The 16,262-nt window shown below is 36.6% G+C and overlaps 1 protein-coding gene across 2 annotated transcripts in view; it reads left to right on the top strand.

Annotated features, from left to right (window-relative positions):
* Positions 1-87: 87 nt before the first annotated feature.
* WDHD1 (WD repeat and HMG-box DNA binding protein 1) overlaps positions 88-16,262 on the top strand; it is a 55,209-nt gene continuing 39,034 nt past the window's right edge. For both annotated transcript variants that reach the window (XM_063089899.1, XM_063089898.1), the window contains exons 1-7: positions 88-170; positions 393-485; positions 9,122-9,233; positions 11,807-11,958; positions 12,856-12,967; positions 13,137-13,187; positions 14,251-14,346. In XM_063089899.1, coding sequence (XP_062945969.1) covers positions 409-485; positions 9,122-9,233; positions 11,807-11,958; positions 12,856-12,967; positions 13,137-13,187; positions 14,251-14,346 — 600 coding nt within the window. In that variant the 5' untranslated portion in view covers positions 88-170; positions 393-408. The remainder of the gene's footprint in view (positions 171-392; positions 486-9,121; positions 9,234-11,806; positions 11,959-12,855; positions 12,968-13,136; positions 13,188-14,250; positions 14,347-16,262) is intronic.

Genomic DNA, 16,262 nt, shown 5'->3' with positions numbered 1-16,262 from the left:
CAGCGGGCGCGCAGCTGACGCCACCAACCCGCGACCTCCGTCGAGACCTGTGCTGAGCGGGGGCGGGCCAGCGCACGCGCAGCGTGGCGAGCGCGCCCGAGCGCGGGAAGTGGCTCTGCGTGAGCGCTTGCTCTTCTCCTTTCTTCAGTCACCGAGGCTCGGTCGCCTGGGTGAGACTTCCCTCCCGCTGCCCGCGCCCACCGAGGAGAAGAGGGCCCCCTTCCTGGCTTATTATCTGACAGACCCTGCGATGTATCCTGCTGGTCCACTTGGGTGGGGGAAACTGGGCTGTGGAGAGCGTGCCCGGGAGGAGACTAACCTCTCTTCTTGCCCTTCAGCCTCCCGCTTCCCTCTCTTTTAAAATAATATTAGTTTTTATAAAACATTTTCAGGTAGGTAAAGGAAAAGATGCCAGCCACACAGAAGCCGATGAGATATGGACATACAGAGGGACACACGGATGTCTGTTTTGATGATTCTGGGAGGTAAGGTTTTTTGAGAAACGAAAAACGTTTCAGATGTTAATATTAAAACATTTATTCTCATACGTCATATATGCAGTCAGCCGAAATTGACTCAGGCAGACAGAGAGGAATAACGTTGAAATCTAAAATGGCACACATTTTCTTAGATTTATTGTTTGATTCGGATCGTCATGGTAGTTTAAAAAGCTAAAGTCTTACTTCCAGAAGAGTTGGAAAATGCGAGTTCCCCCTTACCCCCATGTTTTCCTTCTCTGCCTCTCACATTAATTTTGTCAGATCACTAGATACTGCCTACTTGTCAAATTACCTGCCCTAATATTTTGTATCATATCCTCCCTTGGCTATAATGATGCTATTTCCATTTTTGCTGTTTTTATTTTAACTTTCCGACAGCATTTTTTTAAAACTTACTTTCTTCTGCTTGATTCTTAGTCTGTGATATTTTCTTAGGATTATTCTGGTTTCTTTTATCTTTCTAAATCCCATTCTTATGCAGTCCAATTATATGGCTTCTGCTGTCACTGCTATGTTGATCTGTATACTCTGCCAGAGGCTAGAGATACAATATTGCAAACAAGGCACAATCTTTTCCTTCATTGACCTTAAGGTCTTTTTGGATTGATAGGCATTGAGCACAAGCTAATCAGAAAAATAACTACATTTGGAAATACTAAGTGATATATGCAGTGATAAGTGAATATGAGGGGAAACTGATGTAGTTCAAGGAGGCAGGCAAGGCTTCTCTGAGGAAGTGTTTTTTGAGATGAGATCTGAAGATTGGGTAGGTACTAAGAAGTATAAAGAGATAGGTGGTGGTGATAGTGGTCTGGTGATACTGGCGTTCTTAGCAGAAGGAACACTGTGTAAAGGCCCAGTGGGAGCAGGGACCATGGTATGCTCAAAGAACTGAAAGAAAGCTTGCTATGCTAAAATGTAGAGTGATGCAGAGTGTTTTAGTCCGTTTTGTGTTGCTATAACACAAATACCTGAGACTGGGTAATTTATAAAGGAAAGAGGCTTATTTGGCTTACGATTCTGGGACAGCTGCATCTGGCACGGGCCTCAGGCTGCTTCTACTCATGGCGGAAAAACAGCAGGCAGCCAGCGGGTACAAGCAGATCACATGGCAAGAGGAAGCAAGAGAGAGAGAGGAGGTGCCAGGGTCCTATAAACAAGCAGCTCTCGCGGGAACTAATAGAGCGAGAATTCACTCATTACTCTCCCCTCCCCCAGGGAGAGCATTAATCCATTCATAACGGATCCACCCCCATGACTCAATCAGTTTCCAACACTGCCACATTGGGGATCCATTTTCCACATGAGTTTTGGAGGGGACAACACATCCAAACTCCATCAGAGATTGATGAAAGATTAATCTGTGAAGGTAGGCAGTGGGTGCCCTATCCAAGGCCTTCTGGGCTTTATTAAGGAATCTTGTTTTTATCCTAAAAGAAATGGGAAGGTATTAAAATTTGAAGCAGAGAGGAGATGTGGTTGGACTCTCGTTTTGAGCAGGAGTGGATGCAGAGAGACTATTAGGAGTTATCTGTATTAGTTTGGTTGAGTGTGATGGAAGCTTGGACTAGAGTAGAAATGGGTGTGGAGAAAAGAGGATGCATTCAGGACATATTTAAAATGTAAAGTCAACAGGATGGATTATATATTAAGGATAAAGAGGTGTCAGGGGTAACATCTGTGTTTCTGGATGATCCAGTTGAGGAAATGAGGCTGCTGTTTTCAGGTATCAGAGACACCTAAAGAGGAGCATATTTCAGAGGTGGAGCAGTGGGTGGAGATTATGAGTTTGCATTGGGACATGGTTTGTGTAGGATTTCTTTGAGGTAATTCAACTAGAGATGTAAAGTACATAGTTGGATAAATGGGTCTCAAGCTCAGAGAAAAATGTGAGGTAGAGATAGAAATACACATCTTTAGCTGATGCCTCCTTGAGTTCAGAATTGAGGTCCTGGCTAGGAATCTGAATGTGGGAGTTGTTGATATGTAGATGGTATTTAATGCTGTGAACTTGGATGAAATCACCTAGGGAGAAGAGAGAATGTAGATGAGAAAAGAGGTCCAAGGGCTGGGCCCTGGGTCACTCCAAAATATTTGGAGATCAAGTTAGAGAAGGAGGATTTAGCCAAGGAGACTAAGAGAACCAAGAGACAAGAAAGATGTTTAGAAGCCAGATGAAGTAAGTGCTTTAAGGAGGAGAAAATAATAAGCTACGTCAAATGTTCCTGGTGGGGCAAGTTGCAGATTGAGAATTCACCATTAGATTTAGCAGTATGCAGGCTGTTGATGATCTGGAGCAAGTGTTATAGAGTGGTAAAAAAAAATAAATAAATAAAGTGAAATCTTTGTTGAAGTGGATTCAAGAGAATGGAAGGGGAGGAATTGGAGTTAGTGAGGATGACACTCCCACAGAATGAGGTAGTTAGATGAGAAAGTTGGGTCAGGAAAAAAAATTTTTTTTAAGATGAGAGAGATTACAGCATATATATGAGTGGAGATGATCCAACAGAGAAGAATAGGTTGATGTTATAGTAGAAAGAGGAGGAATTGCTAGAGTTATGTCCTTTAGAAAGCGAGAAGGGCTAGGATCTAGAACACAAGGGGGAAAGATTGGTTAAAGATTGGAGCATGGTCAAATTTATAAGTGGAGGAAAGGTGCATCTAGGAGGGATAGAGAGAACATGTAGACAATTTCTGCAGGTTGCTTCTGTTTTCTGAGTGAAACTGGAAGCAATGTATTAGTAGACAGTGGGGAAGGAGGTAGACATTTGAAGAAAGAGGAGTAGGTATGAGATGGATGGTTAGAAGAGAGGGCAAGTTGGGTGCACTAGGGAAATGTAGTTGGATTGCTGGGTATCACTAAGGGTGCACTTCGGGTGGTAATGAATTTACAGTGAGATCAGATAACCTGGTTGTATGTTCTTCAACCTTATATTGCTCTGGGAATGCAAACTAAATAATAGGCAGAGAGTTGGATTTGACAAGGATTGGAGTTTTGCCAGGTAAGTATGACAAAGTGATAGAGCGTCAGGGGGTTGAGTTTGATGCAAAAGAATGATGTTAATGACTGACTATGGAATCTAAACCATATTAAGAGAGATGTGAGAATTTGAAGGGAGTGAGAGACAGTGTAAAGGTAGTTTCAATGGATTGTGGGTCCTAATAGAATAAAAAAACTATTGGAATTAGGATGCTGAGGGAGGGTATAAGGGAAAAAGATAAGTGATTATGATGGTTGAAGTTGAGATTATGAAGCAGTTGCAGTGTTGGTAAAGACAAAGTCTAGGCTATAACCACGGAGTCTGAAGTAGAGGAAAAGATCGTTAGAGAGGCTAGAGTATCAGAAGGTTTCATCTACTTGGATATTGAAAATACCAAAAATTATGATAGGAATAGTGTTGTTGGAGAGAGAATAACAATGAGCCAAGTGCTAAAATGCTTAGGAAACATGGGGGATTTCTCTTTAGGAATCTGTAGCTGGCAGTTTTAAGGGTTTTTTTTGTTGTTGCTTTTAAAGTGAGAGTAGGGTGTGGCAAAGGAATGGAAATGGTAATGAAGTAGCAAGAATGCCCACCTCAAGAACCAGAGGGGTGTAGAAAAGAAATCAGCCACCCACTTAAGAGGGCTGAAGAGGAAACAATGAACTCAGAGGGATGATCAGAAAAAAAGCTGAGGATATAGAGATTTTGCTGGTGCCTGACCATGATCTCATGAGACTCTGGAAGGATTAGGGAGGGGTGGCCAGCTTGGGAACGAACAATGGCTCTGTGAGGATGGAAAGTCCAGGTGGTAAGACATGCCTTGGTAATCATTGGCTCCTTGTAGTTATGTCATAAAGAGGATGAAGGCATGATTGATTAGTCATAATGCTCAGAAATTTACAGTGGATTTTTTAATTTATCATGTAAACCAGGATACTGTTGAGAATGAGAAGGGGATTTGAAAAGAATTAAAATTATATATTTTTTGGAATATTTATTGACTAGCAAATTATTTTCTTTTGGTAGATCTATAGAATATTTCTAATAAAAATATTTCAAAACTTTTTTTCTAAAATACATGTTTGTGACATGAAAATATTTAAATATTTCTTTACATTTATTATCTAAACATTAAATGTGTAATCTAAACAACATAAATAGAATAATCATTCTTGGTACAAATTCATGTTTTTTTTTTTTTTTTTTTTTTTGTCCTTTTCATGACCGGCACTCAGCCAGTGAGTGCACCGGCCAGTTCTATATAGGATCCGAACCCGCGGCGGGAGCGTCGCAGCGCTCCCAGCGCCGCACTCTACCAAGTGCGCCACGGGCTCGGCCCCAAATTCATGTATTTTAATCAGTTTTTTAGTCGGTCTCTTCCATGGTATTGCTGATATTTTTCTGAAAAATGTATTTTTTTTAATATAGTGTTATTGTTATTTTTCTCATAAAATTGGCTGCATTCTTCCTAGTTGCATTTATGCTGAAAAAATTTGAAGTAAGATCTTCAATTAATTCTTTTCTTTAGACTCTAACATTTTTCAATGAGAAAATACTCTCTTTAGGTTCTAACATGCTTGGCAAGCTCAGAGCAAATCCTAGTGACTGAAAGAATCACAATTTTAAAAAATTAGTTTTAATTGAAATGGGTATTTCAGCCTCAATATTTTTTACTGGTTCTGTCTTTTTATCTACATTCGGAGTATCTTTCTTCAATAATAAGATCTTCAGTATTTTTAAAGACAAAGCTCATCAAATTGTCTATGATTATTTTGAATGTTTCATAGATGTTGAGCCTACTGTGTTTCAGTTCATAGAATGTAAATTTATCCAATTAAAAATAGGAGTTCCATCAAAAGATTCTTTCCACAAGTCAAGATATTGCAAAGTGCAGTTAGAGTATTTCAAAGTTAAATCATTCGCCATTTCAGCTTTTTATGTACAATTTGTTCAACTCTTATTTGCTTTTGTAGGGATAAATTTCAGTGTCTTCCTGTGCATAAGCTTCATTTTCATTAATTGCATTTCACTAAGAGCTTCAAAGTCTTCAGCTGAATGCTTTGATTAAAGATTTACTGTTTTGAACTAAATGCAATTTGGATTGAGAGGACTTGTTTCTAATAATAATGATAATAATACCATTGTTGAAGGATGCTTAGATTGTTTTATCAAGTTATTCTTCAAAGGCTCACAGATTTTGAAAATCTAATTGATAATGGACAGTGGAGAAAGAAAGCATGTCCTGCAGTGCTAGTACAGGGTATTTTCATATATTTGACATCAGTTTGATACAAAAATTTTGTTGTTTGGTTATTCTGGATATAAAGAAGATTATGTGAAAATTTGACAAGTATGGCTGCTTTTTTGATTAGTACATTATCACAACTCTTTTGAGCACAATTATGAATTATAATTCCAATTCCAAGTTCTTTTGTGTTTCATAGATTTCTTAATATCGTAAGAACATTGTTTTTTCTGCAGTGTTGTGGTCTACCAGTTTTTTGTTTTGTTTTGTTTTGATTTATAAAGAAATGAAATTTATTTCTTATAGTTTGGAGGGCTGGGAAGTCCAAGGTTCCAGGAGGCACCTCTGGTGAGGGCCTTCTTGGTGGGAGCTCTCTACAGAGTCCTGTGGTGACGCAGGCAATCACGTGATAAGAGCCAGAGCGTTCTACCAAACTTTGTATTTGTGCTACTGTAAAAATTAAGATTTTTATCTCTAGCATTGAACTTTTCAAATGAATTTAGATAGAATTCCCAATAATGTTAGATGTTTCACTTTCAACAGAATGAACTTCCAGAAGATTTATTTTGTTTACATGAATTGAAAGGAAAACTAAACTTTTATTGGAATTAATCTGACTGATTTTCTATTTAAAACCCCTGATGACATTGATATAAACCCAATATCATTTGACTGTTTGAGAAGTTATTTTGCTAATGGAGACAACACATTAACAGTCATTTTACTTTTCATACTTGCACTAGAAAACTTGGATGCACTAGAAAACTTGGAATGAAAAATGAGCAAAATTAGTTTAGAACAACTGACATTTGTTTTAATGCTGCACTGACCAATACAGTAGCCACTGCCCACATGTGGCTATTTAGATTTAAATTAATTAAAATTAACTAAATTAAAAATTCAGTTTCTCGCTGACAGTAGCCACATTTCAATTTTTTAATACCAGATATAAACTGTTTCCATCACCTCAGAAAGTTCTGTTAGTACAGAATTCTTATGAAGAATCATGCTTCACAAGATGTAAACTCACCTTCTGTAGCTGTAGAAGCCCCGTTTTCAGGCATCTTCACAAGATTACTAACTTTTGAAGTAGATACTGATACTTCATAAGGAGTTTTTCATCTTCTCACTTTCCTGTGATTGGTGTTATCGTTACAACCCTATGGTGTCGGGTCCGCCAGCCCTAGCCTCGTTGCTTTCGGTGGGTGAGTGAATGGGCCGGGATTCCTCTTTCCCTCCTGTCCCCTTTGGAAGGAGACGGGGGAAGAGAGCCGTGAAGAGAGGTGAGCACACCGCCTGCCCCAAACCAGCCCAGTTAAAGGACACTTGGACGCGGCGGGGGTTCTGTCGAGCAGTTCCGTGTATTATCACACAAGCACTTGCTTTTATAGGCAGATAGGGAGGGGAGGTTTTAACATAATCCAATCAGCTTAAAGGTCAAGGGCATGCATCCTGTCTCAATGACTAGCTATTGCAACCACGCAGTGTTCACAAGCGCAGAAGCACGTATTTGGCCAGTAAGGGCTAAGGCAAGGTTCCCGCAGACACCCCCACCCTACTTCCTCCTGGCGCCGTCTTAGGCTGCCACATTAATACGCCCTTGTGGGCCTATAATGGCGCCGCTTGCAATGTCACTTAAGGTGACATTGGTTAGTTTTTAAGGCCGGACACCATGGTAAATGTCAACTAACATTTTGTTCAAGTTACACTTCAATTATCAACTTTCCTGAGAAGCAAGAATTTAGTATTTAATTTTTTATTAAACATGTACCTGATGTATTTTCGTAGCTCATTGCTACTCAAAGGGTTGTGCATGAGTTTTTTTGTTTGTTTGTTTGTTTGTTTTTTGGCAAAATTCAAAAAGCATAGCCAAATAATAAAATTAATAAGTAGTTTAGTTATCGGATATAGTAAGTGACAAAACCACTGTAGAAAGAATGTTCGGGCTACTCTAAAAGCTGTTCCAGGACTGTGTAACTCTTATTTCTTGTCTGTATTTCTGATTAATTCCACTGTATTTCACACTGGCCCCACCAACCGGCACCTGCAACTTTGTACCTTTCCCTCAGTGCACCTGCTGATATATCACATAGTGCATAGGAACAGCAACATGAAATACTTTTCCGATAACCATTGGAGACTGAAAGAAGAAGCTATCCCTATGGGTTTATGCCTAAATTTATATTAGTTTTTATCAGTGACTGCCTCACATGTTCTTGAAAGGATATATTAGTTATGTTGCATCAAGAAAGGGTTGGAAAGGGGGAGATGGGTTGTCACTGATTGTTTTTCAGATTTAACCACATGTTAGAGTGAGACACATTGCATGTGTATTACACTACTAAACGACCATGGTAGAAGCTGGAAGTGCAAAGGAGAGGTCTGCCATACCCACCCCAGCCAATTTTGATGCAGGTAATACAAATATGTTTTAAAGTGAACAATTCATGACTAATGTCAAACCAACTGGATGTATAAATCAGGAGTATCCTGGGCAAACTGAACCTATGGTCTTTCTAATTCCTATAAAACAGCATCCAAACTCCCTACTCTGGTAATAAGGTTGTCTTAAACAGCATGAGCACAGTCTTAAACAGCACAAGCATGGTTTCATTTTCTTTCTTATTTCCTGGATTGTCTGCTCCAGGTAAATCCCCCATTCTTTACTAACTTCATGTTTTGGTTCATGTGGTGTCCTCTGTTTGGAACTGCCCTTGTCACCAGTCTCAGCATATCCAATTCTGCTTGTACTTTGACTTCTTAATGTAAATGCCACCCTTATGAACTCTTCTGATTTTCCCAGGTGAGAATTAATCTTTTTCTTTTGAACATCCACAGGTCTTTATATGGCTTCTTTTTTGCCATTTACTGTATGTTATTTTTGTATTTTATTTGCTTTTTTGTATGTATATAGATAGGACACATACTAAATGAATAAAAGCACTTGAAAGATGAGACGTTTAAAACAAGTTAAGACAGATACAGGTTGCCATTTGAATAATCACTTTTGGATAACTGAATTCGTACACCCATTTATTTTTTCATTCAGCAAACATATACTGATGTTTTTATGTGTCAGAATGCTTGGTGCTGCTGATGCACAAGGTAGATGTGGTTCCTGCTTTGGCAGAGATTATACACTCATCTTTCTTACATTACTATAAATAAATAATTTTATGCCAAGGAAGAATTGTAGAGAGCATTAAACTCACCTTTCATTTTACAGAATAGGAAATAAGCAGTCTTTGCTATTGAGATTTATGTGTATAAAATGAGAAAAAAATTTTGGCTGATAACTTGATTTATTAAAAAATGATAAATATATAGGTAGCATTTCAAAAAAATTGATATGTGTGAAACTGGGTGACTCTTTAATGTGTGTGTTTCCTTCATAGTTGTATTGTGACTTGTGGAAGTGATGGTGATGTGAGGATTTGGGAAGACTTGGATGATGATGATCCTAAGTCCATTAATGTTGGGGAGAAGGCATATTCATGTGCTTTGAAGGTAGTAAAAACAATTAGATCAGCTGATATGAAATGATACTGGCATGTGGTTTTTATGCTTGGGTGAAAAATATCTTTTATAGAGAAGTTTTGAATATAGATGTACCTTTTTGTTTCTCTTAAGAAATAGTATTCAAAAATGTATAATAATGCCATAACTTGCCCCAAAATTTTAATAGTAAAATCTGAATGGTTTATTAAAGGTCATTAGTGGATATTAATGGCAAGTCAATTAAAATATATGCAAGAAAATTATACTTTTAAGAAAAGTTTAAATGTTCCTTTTTTTTACTTTAAGGGAAAACTCAGTGTGTTTTTAGCTCACTGCTATAGTTTGAATATGTTGGAAACTTAATCCCCAACACAAAAGGGTTGAGGTAGGGCCTTATGAGAGGTGATTAGGCCTTGAGGGCTTTGACCTCATGAATGCATTAATGCCATTATCTCGAGTGATTCCTTTATAAAAGGGCAAGTTTGGTCCTATTGCCTTCTCTTTGCCCTTCTTCCATGGGATGACACAGCAAGAAGGCTCTCAACAGATGCTGGCCCCTTGATCTTGGACTTCCCATCCTCCAGAATTGTGAACTGATAAATTTCTGTTCATTATAAATTACCCAGTGTGTGGTATTCTGTTATAGCAGCACCCAACAGACTAAAACACTCACTAATTCAGATAACTTAAGGAATTGTTCTAGAAAAGAGGAATCTTTAACTTTTTCAGTACATGAAGATGCTTCAAAAAAAGTTCATGGAAAGATTTGTGTTATTTCTCATATACATATTTCATATGTTTCAAATCTCTCTTATATACCTACTTATATAAGTACTCTCTTATATACATAATTCATGTGTTTTTAATCTTTTATGTGAGGTAAATATGGGAATGAGATGTAGGTTACCTGGAGAGTGAAGACATGTTTTCAGAAGGACTTTGGAAATTAAGTATCTAAAAACCACTAAGTTTTTTTATTTGTGATGAGTTTTAACTTGAATGTATCTGGATTGAAAAAAATCTTTTCACAGAATTTGTATTTTCCAAACTCAAGCTCATTAAAGTAGATGAGAAGGTCTTTAGATACCTTAGTGAAATGATCAACATACATTAAATGTAAGCTAAATCTCACTAATAAGCAAAGTAGTACAAATTAAACAATTGGGTTTTGTGTTTTTTTTCCCTATAAGATTGGCAAGGATGAAAAATATTGCTAATCCCAGAGGGTTTGGAGCATTTGTCATACACAGTTGGTGGAAGTATAAGTAAGAAACTTTTTTAGAGGAAATTGATATCAAAATCAGAATGCACACAGACATTTCTAGCTATTTTCCCTGTGGGAATACACACTTTCAAGTTTATGTGGGCAAGGATACTAATAAAAGGACTGTTTGTTTTAGCAAAAGTTAGAACCAATTGAAGTGTCCCTCAATAGAGAAGTTGATTTATGTATTTTGAAGGTGGTTACCTTGAGTCTGGCGCCTTAGACCACTCGGCCATCCTGACACGCCGATTTATGTATTTTGAGATATATTTAGAGTCATATAATGGAATACTATGAAGCCTCTAAAAAATAGGTTAACTTTATATAACTTTATCTGAAAAGATGTTTACAGTAAGTTGAAAGAGAGTGAACTGCAGAGCAGTCTGTACGTATAGTGTAGTTTTATGTTTGTTAAAATAATAATATACAAATACATGTACATTCACATGCATATAGAAAAAAGTCAACAAATGGATATAGAAAAAAGTCAACACATGGGTGTTGATGGATATATAAGAGGGAAACTCACCCTCTGCTCAGGACACTTTCATATTATTTTTTTCTTCCTACAGTAATCATGTACTGCTTTTGTATATGAAAAAGACCATAAAGAAGAAAAATGTACAAGTGGTCTTGTGTTAGTTGGCTAGTGCTGCTGTAATAAATTACCACAAACTTGGTGGCTTAAAACAACAGAAAATTATTAATCTCACAGTTCAGAGGGCAAGAAGTCTGAAATGAAGGTGTCAGCAGAGTTGGCTCTTCCCAAGGCTTGGAGAGAGAATCTGTTCCATGCCTGTCTTCTAGGTTCTGGTGGTTCTGGTAATCCTCAGTGTTCCTTTACTTGTTGACACTTCAGTCCAGTCTCTGCCATGGATTCTGCATTTTCATTTTACTCTACTCCAAAAAGACATACAGAGATTTTATTGTGAAAATGTAAGGCAACAGTATAGTGGCCAGGCCTTCTGATGCCCTCTTTCCTCATTGAGACTAGCTGTTTTCTCTGAAAAGCTGTTCTGTTTTTATCACAGGTGGGATCCATAAAATACTTCTTGAATATTTTTCTTACCAGAAAGCAAAAGAAAAAACAGAGCCTAAAAGACTTGCTGGTGAAGGTAGAATTAAGTTTTCTAAAGTCAGCAAATTTTTCTTGCTAATGTATGTTTCAGGAAAGTTGTACATTGAGTGATCTTTTTTCTTTTGGCCTGAACTACATATATAACGTTTTTTAGTTTTTATAGTATTTTTAACTATGGTGAGATTCCCAATTGATTTGGATTTGCTGTGCTAATGTTTCTTACCTTTATTTTTCTTTTAGAATGGAAAATTGGTCACTGCAGTTTCTAACAATACTGTTCAAGTTCACACATTTCCTGAAGGAGTTCCAGATGGTATTCTGACTCGCTTCACTACAAATGCAAATCATGTGGTTTTTAATGGGGATGGCACTAAAATTGCTGCTGGATCTAGGTGAGGCTCTTCAACATCAGAAAAGGAAATAATGTTAAAACAAAAAGACATTACCCCATTCATTTTTTCAGGATATTATCTTCAGGACTCTGTCACTTCATTTTTTTGTTACTGTATTTTAATATTCAAGTCTTTTAGTTAGTTTTTGAGGACAAACTGCTTCTTTGTGAATTGAAATATTTTGCTTTGCAAACAGCCAATACAGTAAATGCTGAAAAAGATTGAGGAAAGGTGATAGCTTGATACAAAATCTAAAAAGTTATTTTAGGTGGAATCTGGACTGTACAATCAGGATTTTTGCAATTTGCCGTGATGCTTATCTGTCACAGGAAAAAAAAATGTAATTGGTTGAGTGGCTGAGGTGGAGTGAAAGGCATAGTACTTTTTAAAATGGTTGTGGCTAGGGCCGACCCCATGGCGCACTCGGGAGAGTGCGGTGCTGGGAGCACAGTAGCGCTCCCGCTGCAGGTTCGGATCCTATATAGGGATGGCTGCAGGTTCGGATCCTACATAGGGATGGCCGGTGCGGTGTGCTCACTGGCTGAGCGCGGTGCGGCCGGTCACAAAAAAAAGACAAAAAAAAATAAATAAATAAATAAAAATAATAATAAAATGGTTGTGGCTGTAATTATATCAGCAAATAATTGAAGCTTAAGATGTAACTAAAGAAGCCATTTAGGTTTGCATTTTAACGTAATGGGAAATCTTTGACTTGTGTTTTCACTGTCTTTATAGAGCAAAACTATAAAAGACAAGTCATTAAATTTGGGTGCCAAATATTACAAATTTTTACAAAGAAATTATATGATTTACTCTTGTGATTTTGAAATATTTAGGTCATAGCTTTTAGGAGAGGCTTTTGTATTGACATTGACTCACGTGCTTTATTGTTCATAGTGATTTTCTAGTCAAAATTGTGGATGTGATGGATAGTAGCCAACAGAAAACATTTCGAGGACATGATGCTCCTGTTTTAAGTCTTTCCTTTGATCCTAAGGACATATTTCTGGTAATTATTTTTTTTCTCTCTTGTGTTTTTCCTGAATATGTTTAGAATTGTAAGAGAATTAACAGAATTTCAGCCAGTTGGTAAAAGGCTATTTGATTTACTCAGTTGAATCAATTTCCATACAGAATTATGGCTGTAATTATAGAGAATCTATTGTTTATTCTTTCAGGCATCAGCTAGTTGTGATGGATCTGTCAGAGTGTGGCAAATTTCAGATCAGGTAAACTCATCATTTTGAATTTAAAACTTTTTGCCCATTTCTGTCATATATTGGGTATTACATATTGTGGGGTTTTTTTTGTTTGTTTGTTTTTTTGTGGCTGGCTGGTGTGGAGATATAAACCAGTGACCTTGGTGTTACCAGCACCACGCTGTCCCAAGTGAGCTAACTGGCCAGGTCTGGTTACATTTTGTGTTATTGGGCCAAGATAATAACAGTTTTCTTTAGTTTGTTTCTTTGAGTAGCATTAAATATTGTTTTTGTGTTCAAATGCTACTATAATCAAATGCAAATTAGTCAAAGACTAATTGCTTTTGTACTCAATCACAAGGGAAATGATAGATTTATATTTCATTTTAAGTTTTGTAAATTAAAGGGGGAGATTCTTCAATCACTGTGTACTTTACAAGTTAACTACCATGTACTGGGGCTTGTGTTAGATGTTGGGTATACAAAAATACCATAAGGCATGGGTCACATTGATCTGGAGAGTCACATATACAACTTATTCTTACCCGACCTGATAAAGGTTTTAAAGGAGGTATGAGGCAAGTGCTGTCCAGATTGGCAAAGGGAATAAATAAGTCTCCCAAGGCAATCAGAAACAACTTAGCATTTATAGTGATAATGTGTCTGATGAGAAAAATGTACCCACAGATATGCCTTTGCGGCTATAGTTCCTTCCCCTCGTTCTTGAACTATTTAGAAGGACTGACTTTGATACCTTAACGTTTTATAGTAGACCTTTCAAGTTTTATTTTTATAGGCACTTTAAGATTTTTGTGTGTGTACGTTTATTCCATGAGTATACTGTTTACTTATTTTACATAGGAAGTACTCTTATGTATTTTAATTATTTGATACTTATACTCTTTATACCCATGAAGGACTTAAAGCAATTTAGGTAAATCAGGTATTATTATAATTAAAGTACATTAAGTTGCTTTTTTTCTGAGATATGTATTCATTTGAAGAAACTGCCTATTAAATGTACTCAATTCTGCATATATTTTTTGGAGAAATTTTCATAAACGGAAATAAATTTTCTTTTTGTAAAAATCAGACATGTGCTATTAGTTGGCCACTGCTACAAAAATGCAATGATATGATAAATGCAAAATCAATCTGCAGACTTGCTTGGCAGCCAAAACATGGGAAGGTGAGTGGCTTTTATTTTCAACCTTTGTTTTAATTATTTATTTCATTCCTCATCAACTTTGAATATAAGAATAGGTTTTTAAATTACAACTGTTTCATTTGGATGATAAATTTTAGAGCCCCAAGCCAAATAATTAATATTGAAATGTTATAAAAAACATTTCAACTTTTTAAAGATTCTTTTTGAAGTGTACATTTTTCATGAATGACTTTTTCTTTATGTTCATACTTAATGGAACAACTCTGGAAACATTCTTGTTATGTCCACTCTCACCCCTAGCATTTAACACTTTGGACATATAATTTAACCAGTATAATTAAACAACAGAAAGATATGAGAAATTAGAAAGGAAAAAGGAGAATGTCTATTATTTGCTGGTGAAATGCTTAGATACAAGGAAATCCCAAGAAAATCAACCAGGGAAGAAAACTATAATAAGGAAATTTAGTAAGGTAACTGGAAGCAAAATTAATACACAAAACCAATAATAAGTCTATATACAAACAGTAGACATTTAGAAAATATTGTGAGATAAAATAATGCATTTACTGTTAAATCAGAAAAGATAAAGTAATTGGGGATAAATGTACCAAGAACTGTGAAAGATCTATATAAAGAAAACTAATATACTACTGAGGGGGGTAAAAGAAGATGAGGATAAATAGAAAAATATGTCCCATTCTTAGAAAGGTATTTTTGATATAAAGATGTCAGTTCTTCCCTAAATTATAGTTTTGACAACATTCTAATATAAAATAGCAATAAGATATTTGGGAGGACCAAATAGAGCTGATTCTAAAGTCCAAGTGGAAAATTAAAAATCTTGGAAAAGAAAAGTGATGAAAAGAGTCTAATCCAATCAGATATTAAGACATATTATAAAGCTATGGGAATTAAAAGTTTGCTACTAATTCATGAATAGACACATATCTATTAAACAAAAATAGACACGATATATATGGAATTTAGTGTATAGTAAAGGTGGAGAAAAGGAGATTTAGTAAATGTGTTGGTACAAGCACATGGATACTGAGAGGTGAGAATCATTGAGGACTGTCTTGGAGGCTTCCTTTCACATGATTTATCTCTATATAAAGGTATTTATTATATTCTTTCAGCTTCTCTGTATGCGTGAAATTTTTCAGAAAAGAAGATTAATAAACTTAACCATACAGAAAGTAAACATTTTTGCATGGTAAAAAATATTACAAACTCACAGGGCAAATGACTAACTGGGGAAAAAAATCTTGAAATAATATAACAAAGAGCTAATTTCCTTAATACACAAAGGGTTCTGACAAATTAATAAGAACCCAATTGAAAGATGGCAAAGACATGAGCAGACAACTGTACAGAAAAATAAATACAGATAGCTTTTAAACATGAAAATGTATGCAACCTTTTATGCTAAAATGCAAATTGTAATTATAGTGATAGCCTATTTTTCAATTGTCAGAGATGGTCAAGGTTCAAAAGTTCAATTATATACCTGTGGAAGAGGGTTTGGCAGTTTTTATCAGAATAAATGACTAGCAGTACTATCTTCTAGGCATATATCCTATAAGAATATTCATACATATGCACTACAGAGTATGTATAAGGAAAATGTTGTGCCACTGTAGCAGTAAAAGATTGGAAACATCTTAAATTTTCATTTATAGGGAACTGGTTAAATTGTGATATTCCTGAAAGTGATATTCTTTCCAGCTGTTAGAATGAGGTATATCTGTGTGTCTTCGTATGGAATAATCTTCAAGACACATTAATTAAAAAATATCAAGCTGGGGCCGGCCCTGTGGCGCACTCGGGAGAGTGCAGCGCTTGGGAGCACAGTGGCGCTCCCGCCGCGGGTTCGGATCCTATATAGGAATGGCCGGTGCTCTCACTGGCTGAGCGCGGTGCGGGCGACACCACGC

Source organism: Cynocephalus volans, chromosome 3 (genome assembly GCF_027409185.1).
Source record: "Cynocephalus volans isolate mCynVol1 chromosome 3, mCynVol1.pri, whole genome shotgun sequence".
In the NCBI taxonomy this organism is placed as follows: Eukaryota; Metazoa; Chordata; class Mammalia; order Dermoptera; family Cynocephalidae; genus Cynocephalus; species Cynocephalus volans.
Note: the sequence above shows the minus strand (reverse complement) of the source record. Positions and strands in the feature narration are given on the sequence as shown.